At 40.5% G+C, this 13806-nt stretch overlaps 1 protein-coding gene across 1 annotated transcript in view; it reads right to left on the reverse strand.

Annotated features, from left to right (window-relative positions):
* Nucleotides 1–13806, reverse strand: part of ZMAT4 (zinc finger matrin-type 4) — a 365911-nt gene that overhangs the window by 213561 nt on the left and 138544 nt on the right. The window contains exon 3 of the mRNA XM_004382072.2: nucleotides 12390–12479. Coding sequence (XP_004382129.1) covers nucleotides 12390–12479 — 90 coding nt within the window. The remainder of the gene's footprint in view (nucleotides 1–12389; nucleotides 12480–13806) is intronic.

The raw sequence follows: 13806 nt of genomic DNA on the forward strand, positions 1-13806 counted from the left end.
GATTTTACTTTAAAGTCTATTTTGTCAGAGATTAATATTGCCACTCCTGCTCTTTTTTGAGTGTTGTTTGCTTGATATATTTTTTTCCATCCTTTACGTTTTAGTTTGTTTGTGTCTTTAAGTCTGAAGTATGTCTCTTGCAGGCAGCATACAGACGGATCGTGTTTTTTTATCCAGTCTGCCAATCTCTGTCTCTTTTTTTATAGGTGCATTTAGTCCATTTACATTCAGAGTAATTATTGATAGGTATGAGTTTAGTGCTGTCATTTTGATGTCTTTTTTTGTGTGCTGTTCACAGTTTCTTTGTTCCACTTAATTTTCTGTGCTGAGTCATTTTTCTTTATGTATTTTCTTTTCATCTTTTTCATTGTTGATTTTGTGTTGCTGAGTCTTTATATTTTTCTAGTTTTTTTTTATTTTTACTTGTAGGATTGTTAGTTTCCTTTGTGGTTACCTTAATATTTACCCCTGTTTTTCTAAGTTTATACCAGTCTTTTATTTATTTATATCACCTTGACTTCCTCTCCATATGAAAAATCTATGTCTACATTTTTTAAGTCACTCTTTTTTTTGTTTTAATGTTTTCATATTTTTCGTATTGACATCTGTTTCCCTATTTTCAGTGTTTTAGCTTTGGTTTATTTTTGTGACTTCCATCTCTGGGTTGATATCTGCTTGCTCTGTCCTGTGTTCCAGTCTTGGGCTGTTATCGATGTTACTGATTTTCTAACCGGACGACTCCCTTTGGTATTTCTTGTAATTTTCGTTTGTTTTTTGCACATTCCCTAAACTTCTGTTTACCTGGAAATGCCCTAATTTTGCCATCATATTTGAGAGATAGTTTTGCTGGATGTATAATTCTTGGCTGGCAATTTTTTTCCTTCAAGTCTTTATATATGTCATCCCATTGACTTCTTGCCTGTATGGTTTCTGCTGAGTAGTCCCAGCTTATTTTTATTGACTCTCCTTTGTAGATGACTTTTCATTTATCCCTAGATGCTCTTAAAATTCTCTTTTTCTCTTTGATTTTGACAAGTTTGATTATAATATGTCTTGGTGACTTTCTTTTGGGATCTACCTTATATGGGGTTCGATGAGCACCTTGGATAGATATCTTCTCATCTTTCACGATATCAGGGAAGTTTTCTGCCAACAAATCTTCAACAGTTCTCTCTGTATTTTCTGTTATCCCCTCCATTCTGGTCCTCCAGTCACTCGTAGGTTATTCCCCTTGAAAGAATCCCACATAATTCTTAGGGTTTCTTCATTTTTTTTTTAATCCTTTTATCTGATTTTTCCTCAAATAAGTTTGTGTCAAGTGCTTTATTTTCAATCTCACTAATTCTGGCTTCCATTGCTTCAGTTCTGCTCCTATGACTTTATATTGAGTTGTCTAATTCTGAAATTTTATTGTTAATCTTCTGGATTTCTGATTGCTGTCTCTCTATGGATTCTTGCAGCCTGTTAAATTTGTCATTGTGCTCTTCTCTAAACTTTTTAATTTCCTCTATTGCGTGTTCTGTATTTTGCTTAATTTCCTTCCTAATCTCTTGAAGAGTTCTGTACATTAATCTTTTGTATTCTTCCTCCTGTAATTCCAAGAAATTTTCTTCCCCTGGATAATTTCTAGATTCTTTATCTTGGGAGCTTGCTGTAGCTATCATGTACTGCCTCTTTATGTGATTTGATATTGACTCTTACCTCTGAGCCATCAATAAGTTATTATGTTTATTTATTTTATGTTTGCTTACTGTGTCCTACCTTCTTGTTTTGTTTTGATATGCTGAAATAGATTGCTCATGCAAGCTAGTTTGATCATTAGCACCTTTGAAGCTCTAATGTCCTGTCACCAGGTGGTTAGATCTGTTACTAGGTATGTGAGCTCAGGCATCCGCCTACTCCTCCTGTATGGATTCAGCTCAGGTGCCCAGGTAGATAGCCACCAAGGGTGTGGTGTAGACTCTCACTTACAATCCTAGACAGGCATAGGTGATTGGTATAGGGCAGGCATCTAGCTGTAGCAGGAGGACACACTCTGAGCAAGGCAAGGGGCTGACGGCCGCCCCTGGGTGTCCAGGAGGAAGGCGTGTCCCTGTTCCCTAGAGCAGGTAGATGGGTGGGTTTTGTAGCCAGACTATGAGCACCCGATGCTGTTGGCTGTAAGGACTGGGGGGCACCTCTTATTATTGGGCCCCTATTGCAGGTGGCTAGGTGGCGTGGGTGGAGCCACCAGTCCTCAGGCCCCTGATGTGGGTAGGTGAAGACCCTGCTTAACGGGCAGCGCAGTGTCAAATGTCATGAACCTGCCACTTCACAGCTGAAACAGCTGAAGTTAGACTTCAGGTATATACCCAGTAGTACTGTGGTAATGAGGGCCTATGCTGTTGAACTGAGCCCACACAAGTCTATGCAGCGGGAAAGGCACTCAAAGTCTGTGGATCCTTTATGCCTGTGTCTAGGCAAAGGAGTGTGCCTACCCTGAGTTCCTGGCTTAGGGGAGCTGGCAGCTTATTTTTTGCCCTGTTTGTTAGTTGGTCCACTCTCCAAGGCCAGGAGAATGGCTCAGGGCATGTGACGGATCCTACTCCGGCCCAGGGGACTTGGCAATTGCTGAAGCCAGTCTGGGACCCAGTGCAGAGCAAGGAGCGAGAAGGTAAATGGGAAAGAGTTTTTTTCCCTAAAGGGGGTGTTTTGGATCTGCGCAGTAGGCCAGACATAAGTACTTATCTTTTGCCCATCGAGGGCTGCTTCTCACTGGTTCCGGGTGGCCAAATAGACTCTCTGTGGTTGTGTCTCTCCTGGTGAGAAATACACCTCCTGAGCACCACTGCTTGCCTGCCTTACTGCTCACCCATGAGCTGATCAGGCCTGAAGGGCTCAGGCTCTCGCCAGGTCAGGTCTGCCAACTCCTCGCTGCTTCCGAACTGTCTCTCCCACCCCTGCCACTCACTCAACTTTGCTTTTGATGTTCAGGGCTCCTAGATTGTCATATATAATAGATTCACTTGTTTTTTTCGGGTCTCTGCTGTAAGAGGGTCCACCGGAAGCATCTGAGTACTCTGCCATCTTGGCTCCACCCTCCTCTGTGCATAAATTTTTGAATGAGAAACTAATTTGTACTGTAAACTTTTACCTAAAGCACAATTTAAAAAAAGAAAGAAAGAAAATCCTACAGAGCAGTTCTCTGCAACATGTGGGGTTGCCAAGAGTCGGAATCAACACAACAGCAATGCATTTGGCTTTTTTTTTTTTTTTTTAATGCACAGCATTCTCAAACATACCTATCTTTGAGAATTCACCAAGAATCCATCAACAGACAACTTGAGAAAACAGAAAATTTTGACAAAGTAAATATCAATATTATGATACTTTGTCCACCATTCCAATGTCCACTTTTGTCTCTGCTGTCCACTAACACTTTATACTCTAGAAATTCCTTTGACTTTTGTATTCATAAAAACATTACTCATGCTGACATCATACTCAGAAGAACCCTTTCCCAGTTTTCTTCATTTTGCTCACTCTCATCCATCCTTCAAGAATCAGCTTAGTGTTACTTTCTCCAGGACATCTTGTCCTGCCCCATCCTAACAGGCCAGGTTGTGGATCACACCCCTGTGTCCACATTGTACATATGACATATGTTACTGTTACTGTAGCCCCTAGCAACTGAATTGTTTGCACATTTGACTCCCCACTAGAATCTGATCTGTGCCAGGGAAGGTTCGATGTCTTTTCATCTTGTACCACCAGCATTTAGTAGATGCTTACCATCTGTCTCAAGAAGAGACAGGGTGAAGCTAGTTAGTAGTTCCAGAAGAAAATTTTCTTTTGTTGTTTTGTTTCGTTACATATTTTGTCTGTTGTTGTTGTTAGGTGCCATCAAGTAGGTTCTGACTCATAGCAACCCCATGTACAACAGAACAAAACACCGCCCAGTCCTGCGCCATCCTTAGAATCCTTGCTATGTTTGAGCCCACTGTTGCAGCCACTGTGTTAATCCATCTTGTGAAGGGTTTTCCTTTTTTTCACTGACCCACTACCTCTGGTTGGAAGGCACTCACAATATGACTGAGGAAGGACTGCCTCCTCAAAGTAGAGTAAACCTTAATGACATGGATGGAGTCAAGATTTCAGGACCTTCATTTGCTGATGTGGCACTATCAAAATGAGAAGAAAGAGCTACAAATATCCATTAATAATCAGAACTTGGAGTGTACAAAGTATGAAGCTAGGAAAATTGGAAGTTGTCAAAAATGAAATAGAATGCATAAATATCGATGTTCTAGGCATTAGTGAGCTGAAATGGACTGGTGTTGGCCATTTTGAATCAGACAATCATACGGTCTACTATGCCAGGAATGACAACTTGAAGAGGAATAGTATCACATTCATCATCAAAAAGAACATCCCAAGATCTTTCCCGAAGTACAACGCCGTTGGTGATAGGACAATATCCATACACCTACAAGCAAGACCAGTTGATATGACTATTATTCAAATTTACGTACCAACCACTAATGCCAAACCTGAGGAAATTGAAGATTTTTACCAACTTCTACAGTCTGAAATTGATCAAACATGCAGTCAAAATGCATTAATAATTACTGGTGATTGGAATGCAAAAGTTGGAAACAAAGAAGAAGGATCTGTAGCTGGAAAATATGTCCTTGGAGATAGAAACGAAGCTGGAGATCTCATAATACAATTTTAAAGGACCAATGACTTCTTCATTGCAAATACCTTTTTTCAACAACATATATGGCAACTATACATGTGGACCTCACTAGATGGAAAACACGGGAATCAAACTGACTACGTCTGTGGAAAGAGTTAATGGAAAAGTTCAATATCATCAGTCAGAACAAGGCCAGGGGCCAACTGCAGAACAGACCATCAACTGCTCATATGCAAGTTCAAATTGAAGCTGAAGAAAACTAAAACAAGTCCACAAGAACCAAAACACAACCTTGAGTATGTCCCACCTGAATTTACAGACTATCTCAAGAATAGATTTGATGCATTGAACACTAATGACGAAAGACCAGATGAGTTGTGGGATAACATCAAGGACATCACACGTGAAGAAATCAAGAGGTCATTAAAAAGACAGGAAAGAAAGAAAAGATCAAAACGGACACCAGAAGAGACTCTGAAACTTGCTCTTGAACATAGAGTAGCTAAAGTGAATGAAAGAAATGATGAAGTAAAAGAACTGAACAGAAGATTTCAAAGGGCAGCTCGAGAGGACAAGGTAAAGTATTATAATGAAATGTTCAAAGAGCTGGAGTTAGAACACCAAAAGGGAAGAACATTCTCGGCATTTCTCAAGTTGAAAGAACTGAAGAAAAAATTCAAGCCTCAAGTTGCAATTTTGAAGGATTCTATGGGCAAAATATTGGAAGCATCAAAAGAAGAGAGAAGAAATACACAAAGTAACTGTATCAAAAAGAATTGGTCTAGGTTCAAGCATTTCAAGAGGTAGCATATGATCAAGAACTGATGGTATTGAAGGAAGAAGTCCAAGCAGCACTGAAAGCATTGGTGAAAAACAGGCTCCAGGAATTGACAGAATACCAATTGAGATGTTTCAAAAAACATGCAGCGCTGGAGGTGCTCACCTGTCTATGCCAAGAAATTTGGAAGACAGCTACCTGGCCAACTGACAGGAAGAGATCCATATTTGTGCCCATTCCAAAGAAAGGTGATACAAGAGAATGCAGAAATTATCAAACAATATCATTAATATTACACAAAAATAAAATTTTGCTGAAGATAATTCAAAAGCGATTGTAGCAGAACATCGGCAACTGCCAGAAATTCAAGCCAGATTCAGAAGAGGACACAGAACAAGGGATAATGTTGCTGACGTCAGATGGATCTTGGCTGAAAGCAGAGAATACCAAAAAGATGTTTACCTGTGTTTTATTGACTATGCAAAGACATTCGAAAGTGTGGATCAAAACATAGTATTGATAACATTGCAAATAATGGGAATTCCAGAACACTTAGTTGTGCTCATGAGGAACGTATGCATAGTTCAAGAGGCAGTCATTCCAACAGAACAAGGGGGTACGGAATGGTTTAAAATCAGGACAGGCATTGGTCAGGGTTTTATCCTTTTGCCATACTTATCCAATCTGTATGCTGAACAAATAATCCGAAAAGCTGGACTACATGAAGAACACGGCATCACGATTGGTGGAAGACTCATTAACAACCTGTGATATACAGATAACATAACTTTGCTTGCTGAAACCAAAGAGGACTTGAAGCACTTACTGATGAAGATTAAAGACTACAGCCTTCAGTATGGATTATACACCTCAACATTAAGAAAACAAAAATCCTCACACTGGACCAATAAGCAACATCATGACAAATGGAGGAAATATTGATGTCGTCAAGGATTTCATTTTACTTGGTACCACAATCAAAGGCCATGGAAGCAGCAGTCAAGAAATGAAATGACATATTGCATTGGGCAAATTTGCTGCCAAAGCCCTCTTTAAAGTGTTGAAAAGCAAAGATGTCACTTTGAGGACTAAGGTGTGCCTGACCCAAGCTATGATAGTTTCAATTGCCTCATATGTGTGGGAAAGCTGGACAATGAATAAGGAAGAGCAAACAAAAATTGTTACCTTTGAATTACAGTGTTAGTGAAGAATATTGAATATACCATGAACTACCAGAAGAAAGAACAAGTCTGTCTTGTAAGAAGTACAGCCAGAGTGCTCCTTGGAAGCAAGGATGGCAAAACTTTGTCTCATGTACTTTGGACATGTTATCAGGAGGGACCAGTGTACAATATTTTGCTTAGCCTTGCCTATCTGCCACATAACAGCTGTGTGACCACAGTCAAGTTACTCAGTCTCTACCTCAGTCTCCTCATCTGTAAAGTGGGGATAATAATAGTTCATACCTTATCGAAGGGTTGTAAGGATTAAATGTGCTAATATATATAAAGCATTTAGAACCTACGAGAACATATTAGGAAGTATCCAATAAGTGCTAGCTACTATTATTACTTTGACTGAGAACAACGGTGCTCTCTGGCTCTGGGCCCAGGAATGTCTTCAATGCTTAAAAATAAGGAACAATTTCAAGGTCTGTGGAAAGAGCTCACGACTAAGATTTAGGGAAGCAGAAGCAGAATCTTAATCTCAGGCCTGGCCAATTTGGGCAAGTTATGGTACTTCTTCAGGCCTTATTTTCACCTTTGTAATAATAGAGGGATTAGATTGAGTCCTCCCAACCTGAAATCCAGGGTGTTTAGGAACCTGTGAAAGTGATACTGGGTCTCTCAAGCTGTGGTGACTATTTCAGGCCTGAGAAAAATCATATAAATATTTAGGAGTGTTAAGCCTGAACATATGTCAAGGTCTCTACTTCTCGATGGATTTATATTAACTCCATGTAAAAACACTGTTCACTCAGTACTGACTGGTGAGTTTAGTTGGCAGTTACACATGTCTTTCCAGAACAATAATTTTAAAAAAGGAAAAGTTCGATGTACTATATGATGTCCAAAGTCCTTTTTGACTAACCCTCAAGGGATTACCGAAAATTTCTCTAAGGCAATCAACTGTAACAATTTATTTCGCATTTAATTTTGCCCTGTGGCCTCAAGGGGAAAATGTCTTGCTCTAAGATTTCAGGGGGGAAAAAAAGAAAATTCATATGAGGATTAGCAAGAGTGAAGAATATGAAGGAGGAACAAGAAAAGCAAAAAGCAGGAAAAGTCAAAATAAGAGACAGAAATGAATTTATGTTTAAAAAAAAAAAAAAAAAGGTCAAATGACCTGGAAATAGAAATGGCAACAACAGACCTTGGGAATACTAGGCCTTTCTCTTCATTTATTAGTAAATTTGGAGTTGCTAGGCATCCCCAGCTCTACTGAAAATTTGACGTTTCGAACCCACCAGCCACTCAGCTCAGCAGGAGAAAGATGTGATAGTCTGCTTCCATAAAGATCTACACCCTTACAGACACTATGGGGGAGTTCTACTCTGTCCCATAGGTAGCTAGGAGTTGGAATTGACTTGAGGGCACACAACGACAACAACAACATTCACTCCTAGAGGGCTAAGAATGGGGATTGGTGTGCTGCCATTGCTCACTGGCCCTTTCAGTATTAAGCATCACTGTAGACAGAAGATTCATGTGTGCTTAAAAAAACCAAAACCAAACTAGTTGTCATCAAATCAACTCCAACTGATGGTGAGCCCGTGTGTGTGTCAGAATAGAACTATGCTTCATAGGGTTTTCAAGGGCTGATTTCTCAGAAGTAGATCACTAGGCCTTTCTTCTGAGGTACCTCTGGGTGGACTTGAACCTCCAGACTTTCAGTTAACAGCTGAGAGCATTAACTGTTTTCACCACCCAGGGATTCCTAATGTGTGGTGGTGGTTGTCGTTAGGTGTCATCAAGTCGATTCTGACTCATAGTGACCCTATAGGACAGAGTAGAACTGCCCCATATGGTTTCCAAGGAGCAGCTGGTAGATTAAACTGCCGACATTTTGGTTAACAGATGAACTCTTAACCACTGCTAGTTGTTCCAAATAATTCTCAACATAGACTCTCAGAGCCCTGGAAGGGAGGTGGAAGAGTCTGTGCTATATTCAATACATGAAAAGACCTAATGGAAACGATATATTCACCCGTGAAATGCGCACACAACCTAATAAAAAACATCAATCATCTCTTTCAACAAGTAAGATTATGTTGCTTTTTCTGCTTACTGATTTGCTCAAATAGTATGCTTAATAAGTTACAGAAAAATGAATTAAATAAATCATTGGTAGATAAAAGTTTTCAAAATCCGGGGTGCACCAGAGGAAAAGTTTTCAAATGGGCCTTTGGAAAACAATGCTCATGTCTTAGGCTGGGTTTTCTAAAGAAGCAAAACGAGTGAAGTGTACATATATATATATAGAGAGAGAGAGAGAGATATCAAGGAAATGGCTCATGCAGTTATAGAAGCTGGAAAGTCCCAAGCTGGTGGGTCAGGGATTAGGCTGGAGGCTTCTCCTGACTCACGTAGCCGCACGGGCTGACAAACCCAAGATTGGCAGGTCAGATGGCAGGCTGCTGGCTCACGGACTTCGGGGACTGATAAATCCAAGATGGGCAGGCATTATGGCAAGCTCAAGTCTCAAGAATTGGAGGTCAGAAAATGAGGAGCCGGGTGCCAGATCCAGAGTGAGCAAAAGCCAGTAAGATTTGCCAGAAAGACCATATAATTGGACGCAAGCCACAACCCCAAGGAAACTTCCTTTCAACTGATTGGCTGCTCATAGCAGATCTCATCATGGAGGTGATTACATTATAGCAGATCTCATCATTACTTAACTGCCAAACTACCTCATAACGGCCAAACCACTGAGAATCACGGCACAACCACGTTAAAACACAACCTTAACCATCACAGCTTGCAAACCCCCTTGCTCTAAAACCCAAAGTTCTTCCTTTCCGACAAACCGTCCCCAAGGTTACTCACAAAAGCGCAACCTGAGCAGGATGAATCACGGGTCTGACAACAGTGGCAATGACCATCACATTCCTGTGTCTCTACAAATACAAGGCCAGCTTGCATTCCACTTCCCCCTTTCTGCTCACCACATCTAGACCCCCAAACCAAAAAAAAACAAATCCATTGCCATCGTGTCATTTCCAACTCAGGGTGACCCCATGTGGCAGAGTAGAATTGAGCTCTATGGAATTTTCTTGGCTGTAATCTTTATGGACACCAATAGCCAGGCCTTTCTTCCATGGTAGCACTGAGTGGATTCGAACCACCAACCTTTAGCTTAGTAGTGGAGTGTAAACTCTTTGCGCCACCAAGGGACCTAGGGCTTCCTAGAAGCTCCAAAAAAAAGTGCAACATTCATGATTATAATGTGAGTGGACTGAAAATAATGTGTCCAAATTGCTAATTATTGAGTGGCCATGAACCCTGTATTTCTGACCATTAGGATAAGGCAGTAAATGGCTATTGAACAAATGAACACAGACACCATCACTAGACAACTTCAAGGAACAAAAAAAGCTAACTGTCTATCTGCTGGAAACCCTGGTGGTCTAGTGGTTAAGTGCAATAGCTGCTAACCAAAAGGTCAGCAGTTTGAATCCACCAGGTGCTCCTTGGAAACTCTATGGGACAGTTCTACTCTGTCCTATAGGATCACTAAGAGTCAGAATGGACTAGACAGCAACAGGTTTATGGGTCTATCTGCTAATAGATACTCAGCTGATGGAAAGCACAACTCCAGTGTAGCTTTAAGATTCTAGGATTATATGAATGCTGGCTTAGGCAAACTCTCTTGTGACTTAATACATTCTTTTGATACGAACGCACCCAATAAATTGATATCCTCTTCCCCCACCCTGCCACCCCTACCTGGCAAAATCCATTCACACCTGAAGACCCCAGCTCAAATGCCAACTCTTCATTAACACCTTCCCTCATGGATCCTCCAGCATGACTCACCTGCCTTTTGTTTCCATGGTACTTTGTGCAGAATATTAATAAACACTTATACTGTGATATTATAGCTATTTTTGGTGCAATGTTAATCTCCCCACTATGAGTTTTTAAAAATATTTTACAGAATTTTTGGTGAAAGTTTACACAGGAAATTAGGTTCTCATTTAACAATTTCTGTACATATTGTTCAGTGACATTGGTTACATTTTTCACAGTATATTAGCATTCTCATTATTTCCATTCTGGTTGCTCTGTTTCCTTTAATCTAGCTTCCTTGTCCCCCTTACCTTCTTGTGTTTGGTCTAGGGAAAATGTTTACCATTTGGTTTCATCCAGATGATTATTTAGAGAAGCGTAGTAGTCAAAGGTGATATTATCTCTTTTATGGGCTGATCTGTCACCTGACTGAAAGGTAACCTCTGGGAGTGGCTTAAGCTTCAAGTTTAAAGGATATCCCCGGGTGATAATCTCGGGGGTTCATCCAGTCTCTACTGGTCCAGTAAGTCTGGCCTTTTTTTTTTAAAGTTTTGTTCTACAATTTTTTCCCTTTCTATCTGGGACCATTTATTGAGTCCCTGATCTGAACAGTCTGTAGTGGTAGCCAGGCACCATCTAGTTCTTCTGTATGAGTTTTTTTTAAAGTAGAGTCCATGTCTTATTTATTTGCTTTCTCAGTGCCTAGTACATAACAGTGCACCTCATATCTATCACCTCGTATAATCTTTGCAAAAGCCCAGTAAAGGAAGTATGATTACTAGAGCCTGGTTGAGGAAATTGACGTTTAAGGAGATCAATTATCTGCCCAGGTCCTAAAGCTCCTAGATGACAGAACTAGGCTCAGACCCAGCTCTTAGCTCGAAATGCACTTCACCAAGGCAGTAAAGAAAGCTCCACAGTGCTCTAGATTAGTCAGTATAAACAGCTTCTTTCGTGATGCTAAGAGGCATGCTTGGAATTCCTTAGAAACATCAGTCTTGGTGCTCACTGCCGTTGGTCATCTGCAGCTCTCTCGCTCTCCTTTCCTTGTGAAAAATACGCAAGTCGGGTTTTGTAAAGTTTCATTATGACCATACGTTACTTTTTAATAAGGAAAGAAGACTGGCATCTACATGGCAGAAGAAGGAAAGCAGAATCACAAGGACAAGAGCCTGGGGTATGACTTCTATGACTGGAGCCTGCTCAGAACTCAAAGGGCAAGGGATTTCTGTGTTAATCCGTAGTGTTTTACCATGAAGTGCCAATGCAGCTAGTGGATATGAATATTCCACTCATTGGGAAAAATAACCCTTGCTGGGAACAAGGAATATTTATTTCATCAGCCTTTGCCTCAGCCTGGCTGAAATCAACCCTTCTGACTCCACACCCTCAGAGCAACTTTCTAATTGTCAGTTGTCTGCCCAAGGAAGAGATCCCTCAGAGAGAGATGCACTGATCAAAAAGCCTGAGTATTTTTTATTTGCAAGGCATATACACTCTTCATTACAAATTAACAAATACACGTTCTATTTTACACACCAAAGGAAAAATAAAATATGTAAAAAGCAAAGTGTCTAATATTGTGACAGGGTGGTCCCGGACGTCCTGCCTTCTTGCCACTTTATTTTCTGAGGGCTCCTTTGTCCCCTCTCCCACATTCTGTCTGTCCCAGCACCTCTGCACACACACTCACGACATGACCCTCGTGAAATATCATTAAAAAACAATACTATGCTGGCAAGTTCAGGCAGGAAAAAGAAGAAGATGAGCTTACATGTGATATTTTCCGTAATATTTAATGAGAACTATTTCGACTCAGCTTTTGTACTGATCTGAGCATGACCACAATTCCTAGGCCTGCAAAGTTCTTAGCAAAGCAGCAGAAGACACCGTCTGAGGATATTACACGGTGCCAGCTACTCACATTTTCTGACCGGAGCCTCTTGGCAGGACACCCACCATCCCTCGGGTGAAGCATGTAATACAGTCGGACTTTGCTGGCATGTTTTCGACTCTGTGAAGGAAAAACAGAAGCAGATACTGTTTTAAAAAAAAAAAAAAAAGCAGGCCTTTCAAATCCTTTGAAATAGCCAGTGACTAACTGCAAATGCAAAGTATTTTCATTGGAAAACACTTCGTTTTCAACTGTTTCTTATTTTGATTGTTCTAGAAATATAGATAACATAACATTTGTCAATTCAATGTTTTTCACATGTAAAATTCAGTGGCAACAATTACATCAATCAGGCTGCATAATCATTCCCATGAACAGAAACTTGCTACTTCCTGAACAGTTATTCCCCCTTTCTCCCTCCCGCCCCTGGGAAAACCTACTGGGGTCTAGTCAGTTCCAACTCATAGTGACCCTATAGGATAGAGTAGAACTGATCCATAGAGTTTCCAAGGAGCAGCAGTTGGATTCGAACTGCTGACCTTTTGGTTAGCAGCTGAGCTCTTAACCGCTATGCCACCAGGGCTCCCCACCCCTGGGAACCACTGTTAAACTCTAATCTCTATACACTTGCCTATCGTAGGCATTTCATATTAGTGAGATCATATAATATTCGTCCTTTTGTGATTGATTTATTTCACTCAGCAAAGTGTTTCCAAGGTTCGTCCATGTTGCAGCATGCGTCAGGACTTCATTTCTCTTGATGGCTGAATAACACTGCATTGTATGTATATGCCACACTTTGTTACCTCATTCATCTGTGGATGGACAATTGGGTTGTCTTCACCTTTTGGCTATTGTGAATAATTTTGCGTTGAACATTGGTGTACATGTGTCTGTTTGCATTGCTGCTTTCAAGTCTCTTGAAATGCCAATAGAATGGAATTGTTGGGTTATATGGTAGTTCTAGGCTTAACTTTTTGAGGAACTGCCATATTGTTTTCCACAATGGCTGTACCAGTTTGCATTCCCACCAGCAATGGTTGAGAATTTCGATTTCTCCACATTCGTTGACATTTTTTGTTTGATTGTTTTATCTTAGCCATCCTAATAGAAGTGACTGGTATCTCTTTGTGGTTTTGATTTGCATCTCCCTAATGACTAATGACATATATAAGCAACTCCTACTGCTTAGCAAACAAACAAAAAGACAAACAACTCAATGGAAAAATGGCCTAAGGACCTGAATAGTCATTTCACCAAAGAGGATATACAAATGGCCAGCAAGCACAAGCAAAGATGGAAAACACTTTTGCACGCATTGTGACTCAATAACTCCGGTGAGTTAGGTGGGGTGAGGTTTCAGATAGGGTAAAAGATCTTTGCTCAAGGTCACAAAAACAATATAAATTCAGGATTAGAAAACTCAGTTAATAAAGAAGGTGAAAGC

Source organism: Trichechus manatus, unplaced genomic scaffold (genome assembly GCF_000243295.1).
Source record: "Trichechus manatus latirostris isolate Lorelei unplaced genomic scaffold, TriManLat1.0 scaffold00090, whole genome shotgun sequence".
Taxonomy (NCBI): domain Eukaryota; kingdom Metazoa; phylum Chordata; class Mammalia; order Sirenia; family Trichechidae; genus Trichechus; species Trichechus manatus.